Source organism: Rhynchophorus ferrugineus, unplaced genomic scaffold, assembly GCF_030347505.1.
Source record: "Rhynchophorus ferrugineus isolate W39M unplaced genomic scaffold, kcgeb_rfMv2 rfM9, whole genome shotgun sequence".
Taxonomy (NCBI): domain Eukaryota; kingdom Metazoa; phylum Arthropoda; class Insecta; order Coleoptera; family Curculionidae; genus Rhynchophorus; species Rhynchophorus ferrugineus.
This window is the reverse complement of record NW_027472588.1, coordinates 36,138,888-36,151,300: the sequence shown is the minus strand read 5'-3', so window position 1 is coordinate 36,151,300 and position 12,413 is coordinate 36,138,888. Positions and strand designations below refer to the sequence as shown.

Here is a 12,413-nt window from a genome sequence, read left to right as displayed (position 1 = left end):
ACATGGGTTCAATGGAATTAATGATGACATGATCTATAGACAAAGTCCGAAAGATATTTTCATATCCTCTGTAATTATGAGGTATCTCAAGTTCTATACAGAAAAATAAATATAAGAAAGATTTATAATTTGCATTGTATATACATTATATATATTTATATACATAAGTATACATATTTATAAATATATTTTTTATAGAACTTAATGTATATTTAGTTGCATAAGTGATAACAATAGATTACGTTTTTGTCAAAATAATTCTAATATTTTATTACAAAATTAAAATGCCTCAATTTAGGGTAAGATTGAGTCAGATACGGCAAATTCATATTTTGATAATTATGTAGTTGGAGGTAATTAAAGAAAATCCAAAGGACCGATGGATTCGACAAATGTTACATTGTAAAAAAGAATACAATGAAAGAGTAAAAATCAGCAATTGGGAAAAATATTTGCAATCAAGACCAATTGATATAAACCCCTATGATCCCAATTGTTTTCGGTTGCATAATTCCCATTATCACCGATTAGGAAATCAGGAAAATAAAGTTTTATCAGAAAATCACGATGCTTTCAGTATAAGTTCCATTCAATCAAGAAAAAAATACACATCTCCGGAAGGCTTAATTAACTTTATAACATTTAACGAGTATATAAAATAATTTATATATTTCCTCTTCTAAATACACCTCTAAACTGGTTTTTGTTTTTATTCGTATTGTATGAGCTTTTAAATATATGAAAATGTTTTGCACTGCTATATAAATACCGCTTGTTAATTTTAGCGACTTTTGCACACATAATAAAAGGGTTTATCCAAAAATATGTGTAGATGAATACTTAACAACAATGCAGCAAAGCTATCAGTATCCTTACCCATATGAAATTAAAAGAGTAAGTTTTAACAATAAATGTATATATTTAATCATAAATAATTAATCTAGCTTAAGTGTGCACTATATATATCTTTCTTTTAGCTAAGTATGCCACTTGTTCAAAATGAAAATAAAAAGATGGCAAGTAGAAATGAATGCAAATTCCTTGATGATGATTTCCGAAGCTTTTCAAATGTGTTGCACCAAAATAAAGGCCATCATCATATATCATATAATCCATTCATTGGTGGTTATGATACAAGAGACAAATAAACAATATATAATACATGTTTTTAAAAATATTTGAGAAAGGTGTAATTATTCACTCTAACTCAATTAAAAAACCCTATTGTTTTTTTTTATCCAAAGCTTTCTCATATGTATAAATAAATTATTGTAGTAAAAGTGGGAAAGCAAATAATTTTTTAATAGGGATTTTTAGTATTTTCTGATTTTATAAAAAATCTATCCCTATTTATTTATATTAATGAATGTATTGTAAATAAACAAATAAAATTTTCGAAATAGTAGCATGAATTTGGGAAAAGTGTATTCTCGCAAACTTCCGAATTCGCGCGACGATAACCGACTAATGACAGCAACTATTAATACAATTTCCTTATTCTCACGAACAATAATTTTTATCGTATTATTAATAACTAACGTCCTATCACATAATAATGCATCCTATTAACAAACATCATTATATTATGTCTGGGTTGGTCTCGAACCTGCAAAATGAGCAGTTATAGAGCATGATTTATTTTTTAGTTGTTGAAAACGCGTCATAAGTGGTTATTTTCTTATAAACCCTAAATACTTACAATATATATATTTTTTGGTCTTCTCACCGGCATTTGAGTTCATGTACATCTCCCCAAAACTATTTTCAATTGACCTTTGTCAAACAAAGGTTCAAATTTTCTATCACAATCACTGTATTAATTTTAGAATTATCGACATTGAAAATTATGTTTTATAAATGCAACACAATTTTCTTATATCAAAAGACGACTATTTAGATGTATTTTCACTTGCTAACCCCGAATTATATTTAAATTAATGGAAGGTAAACTCAGAGATATCACCATGAAAATAAAGTGGAAATGCTTATAGGTTTGTATAATATTTCATATATGGGATGATATCGAGTTGATGTCCTATAATAAAATACTTACGGTAAATTAAAATAAATATATTTAAAGTAAATGTACACTTTTATGTAAAAAAATTTAAAGCTAACTGGCTAGAACTAATTCTATTTTAAATAAATACAGGGGGAATTTTGAGCTTATACTTTTTTGACTTTCAGTAGCTTAATCTAAAATGGGTCCTAAACATGTTATGTATTACTATCAGCTACCGAACACTAAACATTTAATAACTATATCGCATACATATAAATCATCCAAATTGATCTCCAAAATATAACAAAAGCAATGAGAAAATTAAAAGAATTAACCTCAAAAACATTTAATATTATTAGCATCAAACAAAACATCACTTGGTTGTAACCCAATACTAGGTACAACTCCATCAACTTGTAAAAAACTCAAAGTCTAAATAAATTGTTTAATAATCAAGAAAAATATAAACATAATAGAAATGTCATTGTAACTTCATAGAAAAATATTTAGTCAGTCTAGTATAGTTAGAGATGCTCCTGGCAAATCTAAATTACTTTCTTAACAACAAACAACAAAAAGAAACACACAATATACAATTAAATTCTAGTTTTAACTTATCGTTTTCAACTGTTAAATTATTGGGGTTTTTAAGCAATTAAAATTGTAAATTCCTAAGAAAATGTATGAAAATATATATTTCCTCTATTTGAAATGAAATGATTTTATCTTGTAAATCTTCTAGAGACAGCACTAGGTTTTTAAAAATAATATCAGTAACTCAACTGTTTTGGAAATGAACTAGCTGCAGAGATTCATATAACATTGCTTCAAATATTTATTATCAAAAAGAAAAATTCATATATGAAATAAATGCTGCTAGACATATTTTGACAGAATATTTCATTATTCCAATGACTCGTATAAGATTTAAAAAATAAAATCAAAATATATGGTCTGTCAATACAGTAATGAGAGATACTCATGAATGGCATAACATTATTTGTAACAGGCTCACCTCATTGCTTTATTGTTAGAGTACAGTTTCTATTTAACAAATTGTTAAATACTGCAAATTATAGCAAAGTACTTAAAACATTTTGTTTCTAGAATAACACCCTGTAAAATTCGGTAAATTACCTACAGTTATCTGTAGTAACAAATATCAGTGGAACCTCTTCCTCTTCATATTTTTTCCTTTTGATTTGAAAACTTTTGCTTTCCTCTTCTTGCTGCCAGATTGTATAGATCGAAAATCAGTTATTTCATCACCCAGAGTACCCAAAGTTGTTAACTGACGTTTCCTGTGTTTCTCTGTTTTGGTTATTGGTAATCTTGTAAAGTATTCTTCCTCATATTCTTGTCTCTCCTTTTGTTCTTTTGATAATATTTGCTGTGCTCTGTTACCCTGAGAAATTTCTACTGGTGTGTCTAAATATTCTTCACGCAAATCTTGTATAATTGATGCTGACAAAGCATGCTTTTTGCTCTTCTCTTGAAGACGTTTTGCTTTTTCCTGTGCTGTTTCTGATCCTTAATTAAAAAATAATAAAATATATTATTCTATTGTATATGACTATTTTATTTAACAAAATACCTGTATAATGTACTGCTGACAGTTTTGGAGGCACATAAATATCTGATTTTGGTTTGTTACTTTTCCCTTCATCTGATTCATCATTTTCACTTTCAGAGGCATCTAAATTTATACCCATATTTTCAGGATTGGCTTTAAATGTGGTGGGATCATCAGCATTTGTACCGCTGACAGCTGTTTTTACTAATTTATCAATTTGATATTTCAATTTGTGATCAATCGGTCTTATTTTTTCAAGAACTGTTCTTATTTCTATTAGTCGGTCTATACATGGATCACCTTCAATTTTTTCGCCAGAGCATTTTCTTAACACTACATAAGTTAAATTAATTAAATAACTGAGGAGCATGTTATATTTCATTTCAAGGAAGCTTAATCCTTGGTCAGTTGATAATTCTCCTTTTCTAACCTTTTGAATCATATTATCGACAAGAGAAGCTACATGTTGTGCGCTAACATTCATTTCATTCAATAGTACTAAAGCCTGAGGTATATCTTTATATGCCATTCTATTTTCTACAATCTAAAACAAAAAAAAATGATGTTTTGTGTTGTATTCGTCACATTTTATATATGTAAGGTTATGTTGTTATCGATTTTAGAAAAATTCATCGCCATTTTATATTTTAACAAGAAAAAAACGCTAGGACTTTAAAATTCACTTTTCTGACTTATTTGTATTTAATTTGCAAACCTATAACATACCTGAACCATATTCTTTCTTAAGGTGTTCAAATTCTTCAAAAAAACTACTTAATAACGAATAATTACCGCGGAAATATTTATAATTAACTTTCTGTAAAAATCCTCATCCTCCACAAAAATCCGACTTTTTCTGGGGTGGGGGATGATCGACGGGAGGAGATGTCAATTTAAAAAAATCGCGCCAAATTTGAATTAGAAAAAGGACACTTATTTTTTGGTATAATATTTGACAATAAACATTATATAATTCTTTATTTAATTACGTTGACATAACTTTTTGAGAAAAATAATGTAAGTGAAAGGATGTTACCTTGTATTAAAATTTCATTACTGAACATTGAATTTAAAAAAATTGTTGAAGCGGTTTTATTAAATAGAACCAACTATACCACGTATAGATGAATTACTTAAATTAATTACTGATATACAAATTAAATAAAATAGTATCAACTGAAGTAGTGGTAGAAGGGAAATAATATTTACATTTATGTTATTTAATTTTTATTAACAGAAACAAAATGTATAATATATATCTATATATATTAGTAATAAAGAGAAACTAAAATATTACACCATATACGTCTACGGATTGTACAGCTGGGAATAACGTTTATTTAAGTACAGTGATTTCACTCAGGATACACAAGTTAACAAACACATTATTGAACTGTCATTAGAAATTCTGTGTACTGGTATAATGTTCAGTAATTATTAAGGTAAAACAATACATTAAGAACTAAAATAACAATAATTTTAATGATATAAAAAACAATTTCAGTTAAAAAAAATAAAACAATAATTTCTATACATTTATAAATAGTTCTATATATTTTCAAATGTTTAATAATTTTAGGGAATTCCCATAATAATGGGAATTCCAATAAAAATATATTGCTATGAGATAGCGATGATAACAAGAGTAGTAAAGTATAAGAAAATATAGCCTATTCTTAAAAACGGATGATTTTTAAAAGCCCTTATTCTTTAATATTGAAGTTTACTTTTAGTTTAAATTAATAGTTAATATGTAATGTTTTTTTCAATTTCATATAATAATTATTAAATTGTGTCGATATTATTTTATACATAAAAAAAACTGAACGGGTATACCGGACGTCCCATTTTTAATTAACTACGAAAATTAGCGTGGACTGGGGTGTCTATTTGAAACCTGAAAAAATACCTTTAATTCATTTGACCACAACCATGGTGTTGGTTTAAAAGCTGAAACCAACACGCAACTCAAAATAGATAAAATTATCTTTAATATTTCGTCTCTTATTTCGACAACATTCTGGCGATTCTCTAATAATTAGTCTTACGTTTCATCATAAAAAGGTACTCTACCTACTTGAGTTATATTCCTGCTTCTACAGTATATATTTGCAAAAATATTCATCTAAATCACTTACTATATCTACGTAAGTACATGCTCTATTATAATTATTTCAGCACCCATCTCTATTTTAGTAGTTATCTCCCTTAAATAATAAAGTATACCATCCACGATAAAAAAAGATAAATATTGAGCAACTAAAAATTGTTAATAATCACGTTAATTCAAATATAGTTTCTGGTATATGAAACTATGTTTTAAAACACAGTTATATGTAAAATATATAAATATACACATAAAATAAACTAGCGATCAAAAATTTGTATACTGCATCAATTTGCTCTGTGGCTAGCAGTGGGTATACAGTAGAGCTATTTGTCTTCTTTATGAGTATATGTTACAGAGGCTTGTATTCAAAGTTTTGATCTCTGGAATAATTATAATGAATATAAAAAATATCTTGTCGAAAAATAACTGTAGTTCAATACCAAACCTATTTTTTTTTCAACTGGACCTTTATCAATCTTCTACATCATAGATAATGTAGTTCAGTTGCTTACACGGCAAGCTATCTGAACTATATACATTCTTTCTAAAATAGTAAGAATGTAAATTACAGTCTCTAAACTCCTCTCAATGCATTTTAATTAATTTTGTTAATCTTCTGCAGTACCAATCATTTTCATAAATATTATTCCTTTTCCAAATTAATATTTCTTAAAATAAGTATGTAATTTTAAAGACAACAAATACATTTAAGTGAAAGTTTTTGTTTATTGTGCTATGAATTTTTAAAATTAGATCTAGATGCTTGTGCATCTATTCCAACTCAACCCATTATAAGTTGAGGTCAAAATTCAGTGGTTGCCTAACGTATATATGTATATATTGACAGCAAAAATATGTAAGAATTATTATTTTTTATATTAAAATTTTAGGAAACAAATGACAATTAAATTTGAGTAATCATTAGATTATCCATGGATTATATGCCCAAGAGAAGCATTAAAACATTATTTTAAGAAAACATTTAGTATATCATTGGTTCTACAAATAAACGTTACATATAATAGCGAGGGCACAGATATTTATGTGATACACATTACATTGTTTGAATCATCCAGATAGCAAAACTTTAGTAAAACCTACATGTAAATATCAATTCTTTTTAAATTGTTAACATTGTGGAAGTGGTCATGAGTCATACAGCAAACGTTGATAGTGAGGATAGACTTCGTACGTGGGAACGTGTAATCCGAACTCCAAAGCTACCAATACAGCAAATTCGCACGCCATTAACTCCTTTCTTGCCACTCGAAACGTAGCTTCTGTCTTCTCGATCAGCAATTTGAGTGTATCACCCTTGACATCGTTAAGCTTAGCTGATAGGATTAAACTGGCTCCCGCGCACAGCTTACGGTTTTGCTTGTTGATCAAGCCGCGCAAGATCAGCTTTTCGAAATAGACGTATGCCTGGGCTACGGTTAGCATATCGATCGAACAGTCGTGTTTCGCTATTTTCTTCATTTCCCGTTTGATACTGAAGAAAAAAATCCCATTAGATACTATGCACTATAGGTCTCCGATGACGTTATACCTTCTTAGCTTACTAAGAGTAAGCTGAATATGAGGAAATTTCGCTTTAAATTTATCGTTGATTTCTTTTTTCAAATCTGATGGTTTCACATAATCGATAACAGAAGTCATGTAGGACGCAAAAGTCAATAAAGTCCTGTGCTTCCCTGCTATCAATTCGGGATCATCCAACAAGTGTGGATGATAGACAAGATTGGCGCTGGTCGACGATTCCTCCTTTAAATCGGGCGGTGATTGAGATAACACGTGTGCTGTAGCTTTTTGAGCGCCTTGGTCATACGAAAAACACCTGAAAACATCATTTATTTCATAGTATTGATGATTTATACCCATACTTAGAATTTAGAAATATCGTTGTGTATGGATACTACAGTTTTGACATAAAAATATTTATCGTGAGCAATCTAATAAGTCATAAATTAACGTCTCTTCTAAATGCTAAATTAGGGTAAATTTGATGTTATTTAATTAGTAAATATCAAGATATCTATTACGTCACCAAACAAACGGCACAAGTCAAACCATAAACCATGTTAATATATTTGCATCATATTCCTAATTATAGTTTTTACTATAACACTATTATATAGCGTTTTACAATAAGGATGGGTGGATGTTGGTAGCCTATGGCGACCATGTGGTTTTGGCGACATCTGTTTAACCTGTTGTTTATTATTCTGTTATGGGTGCCAAATTAACAGGACAAGTTAAACACGATTGGGGGGCACGTCTAAATGATAAAACCTTATTGTCAATATTTTTATTTATTATCAGAAAAATTGGTATTTCAGATTTTAAAAATAAATGAGAAGCGCAGACATAATAATTTCGGTTTTTTGCTATATCCCCGGGCCGCATATCCCTGCTGATACTTATTTAACAAAGGCATACTATAACTTGTCCTAAGAGTCCACAGAACATTTTATATATAAAGATAGCTAATTCAGTCATTAGTTTACTCAGTTAAAAGTTATTCTTTTTGAAAATGTAGATTTCTGAAAGTCATTTTCATAATATTTTTTTAATTTTCGAAAAGGAAAAAAATGCATTGCAGGCTTATCGAACATTATGCGGTGTTAATTAGGTGATGTGGACCAGGAGAGGCTTTTCGTTTTATCTCGTTCTCTTTTCGGAAATACTGATGTTAAAGATAAATTTGGCCATCCAATAGTAGACTGACAAATCGCTACGCTATTAAAAACGACCATAAAATTGTTTAGAATTATTTACAGATGACTGGTTACCAAAAAAGGTCGATACTTGGTTTCCACGTGAATTAGCAGTGAAACATTTACGGCTATAATGTGCAAAAAAGGTCGTGGTCGAATCCAAGGGGTCATCAGGTCATCGATTGAGACGTCACAAAGTTACATTAATAAACTTGGCTTTACTTTAAACAAAACTATTGAAAAAAGAAAAAAAAAACTAAAATCAACCCCCTTTAATTATCAAATTTATTAATTTCTGAGCCATTGTAATAAATAATTTGTTGTAGTTTACATTGTAATGATGCAAATAGTACTTTAGAAACAATTAAGCTATTAGTTTAACCAATATTATTGTGGATAGATTATAATTTAATAACCAATATAAAATATAGCAAACCATCACCAGATTAATATCAAATTTAATAATAGTTAGTAAATTAAAATTAAAATCTATTTTAAGAGTGTCTAATTATACTAGTTGCCAAATACCAATAACATTTATTTACCATTTATGATCGGGTTGCCAAGTAATAACTTTTGTCCTGTAAATTAAAAATATCTTTCACAATCTCTGTATCATAAATCATAGGGTTCAATGGATAATATAACTGAATAAAATATTGAAAAACAAGAAAATAGTATACCTGGCCACAACATGTCTGGGTTTTCTTGTTAAATGTGACTGATCAGTGGGATCATCTATAGTGTTGGTCCTTTTTGTTTGAACCTCTCTTTGAGTAGGTGTTAATAAAAATCCATAAGAAACTTCCTAAAAATAAAATATACTTGTTGACACTATTCAATTTTCAAATTTAAACTATCAAAAGGGTGTCAAGATCACTGATAAAAATACTTACTTGACCATCTGATGCTCTTTCAATTCCAAGTGAATCAAATGGATCAAAAGCATCTCCAATAGATGAAACAGGGCGAGTACCTGATGTTGTTCGTTTACGTTTTTCTTCTCTTCTTTGTCCTGATCTAAATTTAGAAATTATAACTTATTATCAGACCTCTATTGACCTTGTATTACACCAACATAATTCAATGTATCTGTATGATAAATAGTTACTACAAACATTAATATCTACACTTTTGCTATTTATAAAATCTTGACTTAGTTTATAAACAAATTCAATGTTATCATATGTATACAATGAATTGGAAAATTTTGTGTTATCAACTCCACTTAATTAAAATAAACAATAGAATTCATATAATTATAATACCCTTACCTTGTTTTTGTGTATGGAATAAAAGAACATACAAGAAATGGTATATGTTTGGCTGTTACCATAAATATTCTTTCATCGGTGAACTTTGTCTTTTCTGTAGGCTTTAAAACTTGTACATTCTTTGACTTCAGTTCTTGTAAAGCTGGTGATGGACTATTGCGTAATTTTACTGGCTCTAAACTCTCTATACTACTATTATATTGCTTTTCAATTTCACTTCCAATAGATGATTGATATGGTATTTTCTTTTTAAATTTAGAAACTAATTTACGATCTGAATCACTACTACTGGATAATCTACAATAAAATAGTAATAATAAAAAAAATAACAAAATTTACTACAATTACCTCTCTCTGGATGTACGAACATCATTTCTAATCCTAGGTACATTTTCATCTAAATTTACTTTCAAAGGGGTAATATAACTATCAGAATCTGAATTACCAGAATCATCATCATTGGATATCTTTGAAACTTTCTTTTTACCATTTGCTTTGCTGTTTAAAGGAATATTTTCTGTTTCACTGAGAGATCCACCAATATCATCTGATTCTTCAAGGATATAATCATTGAATGGAAATGGATTCTTGTTAATAGCTCCGTTTCTTGGCAAGAGTGCTAGTTTAGTATCTTTGTAACTCCCGTCTAATGAGATGTTTGATAAAAATGTAACCGCTGCTATACGGCGCCTTGAACGACTTCTCTTCAGAGAAGCTGCTGCCATGAGATGAGATATATTCGCGAGATATTTATTTTTGTTTTTGCAGGTACTGATAATAACTAATCGATAAGATATCACTGACGATACATAGTTCTTAAATTACACATTTTTATACAATGTTTAGCACATATATAGAAATCAGTTGAATTAAGCAAAATATATAATAACGCGCTGCACATTTTACTTGCTGCAGGAAGTTTCCGAGCAAAGAATATTTAACGTATTGAGAATCATATATTGGAGACACTTATTAGATAAGAATATTCCGTTTTTAGAAACGCGCACTAAAATTACGTATGACAACCGAGAATTGACAAACGTATATTTGTTTTTCCTCAATGTTGTGAAGTTAGGCAGATAGACGACGTAAGATATTTCTGACGACAGATGTTTATCGAATGCCAGCAAATTTAAAACGACAAATATAGTTCAGACGCTTTCCGCTAGATGTATTTACGAGATTGTTAAGTAATTGAAATGAAATATTAGCACAAGATTTCATTAAATATAAATGTGATAACATTATTGTACTTCTAAATGCTAACGAGGACATGATTCATGTTTATAAGTAGATGTAAATGCTATGAATATATCATTTTCAATAAAATATTTCTATTTTCTGTATTAACTGAATGTATATATTAATACAATAAATGTTACAACAAACAAATTTTTCTTAAATAGAGAGTTTTAGTGGATGAATTACGTATGTATATATATATATATATATATATATATATATATATATATATATATATATATATATGTAATATATATATACTGTGTTAAATATAATAAATTGAATTTGTGGATTTAAATAAAGTAAGTAATACGTTCCGATTTAATATCTATAAACATTATAAAGGAAAGGAAAATGACGTTTTTAGATAATCTGGTTCGTTGTCCTTTACTTTTCGTGCTCATTATGATATTCCGTGTATTAAAATTATATTATTTATAAAACTTTGAAATATAAAATATAAATCAGTCAACGTTACAGTTTTGTAACCGTACTTTCCGCTATCGCTCACAACAAGCCAGAAGGATCATCAAACATTTATTGGTCTTTGACTATAAATACTTGGAAACAGCTATCCTTGACACGTTCAAAATATTCCAATACGCATAACTTTTCAGTTGAGCTCTCAATATTTAATCCTGGTTAACAAAAAGTGGTCCCTACAGAGCCTATAATTTTCTTTAAGTTATCGGAAAAAATGATGTTCTGCCAGATGGTCAAAATAAGGTCAGGGATTGAAAAAATAATAATATTAAACTTAGTATAGATATATTATTAAAACTATACTACATATCGAGGTATATTAATGTATATATACATGTTTTTTTTTATTACTCTTCGTGAGTCCACAATCTGCCATATTGGCAGCCCTAATAAGTATTGCTTATATCTATATTATATATACATGGCATGTAGAAAATCACTTCATTAAGCAATCTTCTGTATAAAATATTATCTTAATTAATTAGTCTTATTCTAAAACTTATTCTAAAGTCTACATATGTCCAGTAATCAAATCAGGTGGTGTTAAACGTTTTAGTCTACGCACTACACTATCACGTCGCATATTTAGCTAATTAGCGAGTACATTGGGATGCACTGACACTCTTTCGAAGTACTTCACACAAACACGTTGAATTACACTCGTTATAGGTTCTAGAGGAATATCGCGTTGTATCACTTTATTTGAAATATAGTACGGAGCATCAACAATGCCACGCAACACCTTATTTTGGAACCGTTGAATGATGGATATATTAGATTTGCTAGCGGTACCCCATAGTTCGATTCCATATGCCCAAATGGGATTGAGTATAGACTCATACAGGAATACCTTGTTATCTAATGATAACGTGGATTTGCGCCCGATGAGCCAATACATTTGATATAAATTTAGTCCCAGTTGTTTCCGTTTAGGGAGTATGTGCTTCTTCCAGGTTAGGCGTCGATCTATGTGCCTACCAAGATATTTAACATGCTCTACTTGGGGAAATTG

General features: G+C 29.0%; 3 protein-coding genes across 5 annotated transcripts; 1 reads left to right on the top strand and 2 right to left on the bottom strand.

Moving 5' to 3' along the window:
- The first annotated feature begins 234 nt into the window (after positions 1 to 234).
- Positions 235 to 1,274, top strand: LOC143202844 (uncharacterized). Of its 2 annotated transcripts, XM_076414700.1 has the most exons (4): positions 235 to 299; positions 348 to 649; positions 786 to 894; positions 978 to 1,274. In XM_076414700.1, exons 1-4 carry the CDS (start codon positions 285 to 287, stop codon positions 1,146 to 1,148), a joined length of 597 nt encoding a protein of 198 aa, XP_076270815.1. In that variant the 5' UTR covers positions 235 to 284; the 3' UTR covers positions 1,149 to 1,274. The 2 variants fall into 2 exon arrangements, 1 of the variants encoding a protein (XP_076270815.1); XR_013007238.1 differs by lacking the exon at positions 235 to 299 and having other exon boundaries at positions 588 to 720; positions 978 to 1,116.
- Positions 1,275 to 2,054: 780 nt separating this feature from the next.
- Positions 2,055 to 4,436, bottom strand: LOC143202843 (neuroguidin-A). Its single transcript, XM_076414699.1, has 3 exons — positions 4,302 to 4,436; positions 3,597 to 4,119; positions 2,055 to 3,532 (listed from the first exon to the last, which is right to left on the bottom strand). The coding sequence occupies exons 1-3, from the start codon at positions 4,308 to 4,310 to the stop codon at positions 3,165 to 3,167; spliced, it is 900 nt and encodes a 299-aa protein (XP_076270814.1). The 5' UTR covers positions 4,311 to 4,436; the 3' UTR covers positions 2,055 to 3,164.
- A 349-nt stretch (positions 4,437 to 4,785) lies between these two features.
- LOC143202839 (CDK5 and ABL1 enzyme substrate 2) lies at positions 4,786 to 10,783 on the bottom strand. 2 transcript variants are annotated; one of them, XM_076414693.1, is made up of 7 exons: positions 10,025 to 10,783; positions 9,677 to 9,973; positions 9,299 to 9,422; positions 9,086 to 9,210; positions 8,948 to 8,983; positions 7,235 to 7,522; positions 4,786 to 7,177 (listed from the first exon to the last, which is right to left on the bottom strand). In XM_076414693.1, the coding sequence occupies exons 1-7, from the start codon at positions 10,399 to 10,401 to the stop codon at positions 6,832 to 6,834; spliced, it is 1,593 nt and encodes a 530-aa protein (XP_076270808.1). In that variant the 5' UTR covers positions 10,402 to 10,783; the 3' UTR covers positions 4,786 to 6,831. The 2 variants fall into 2 exon arrangements, with proteins under 2 accessions (XP_076270808.1, XP_076270809.1); XM_076414694.1 differs by lacking the exon at positions 8,948 to 8,983.
- Between the last annotated feature and the right edge of the window lie 1,630 nt (positions 10,784 to 12,413).

Bases quoted from the DNA above. Each gene is read 5' to 3' on its own strand.
- LOC143202844 (XM_076414700.1), top strand. The intron at 650-785 runs GTATATAAAATA...TGTTAATTTTAG, and splicing joins AACTTTATAACATTTAACGA to CGACTTTTGCACACATAATA. The intron at 895-977 runs GTAAGTTTTAAC...TCTTTCTTTTAG, and splicing joins ACCCATATGAAATTAAAAGA to CTAAGTATGCCACTTGTTCA.
- LOC143202843 (XM_076414699.1), bottom strand. The intron at 3,533-3,596 runs GTATTTTGTTAA...TTTTTAATTAAG, and splicing joins GTCAGCAGTACATTATACAG to GATCAGAAACAGCACAGGAA.
- LOC143202839 (XM_076414693.1), bottom strand. From the start codon at position 10,401: ATGGCAGCAGCTTCTCTGAAGAGAAGTCGTTCAAGGCGCCGTATAGCA. The intron at 9,423-9,676 runs GTAAGGGTATTA...TTCTAAATTTAG, and splicing joins ATTCCATACACAAAAACAAG to ATCAGGACAAAGAAGAGAAG. The intron at 7,178-7,234 runs GTATAACGTCAT...TTTTTTCTTCAG, and splicing joins ACTCTTAGTAAGCTAAGAAG to TATCAAACGGGAAATGAAGA.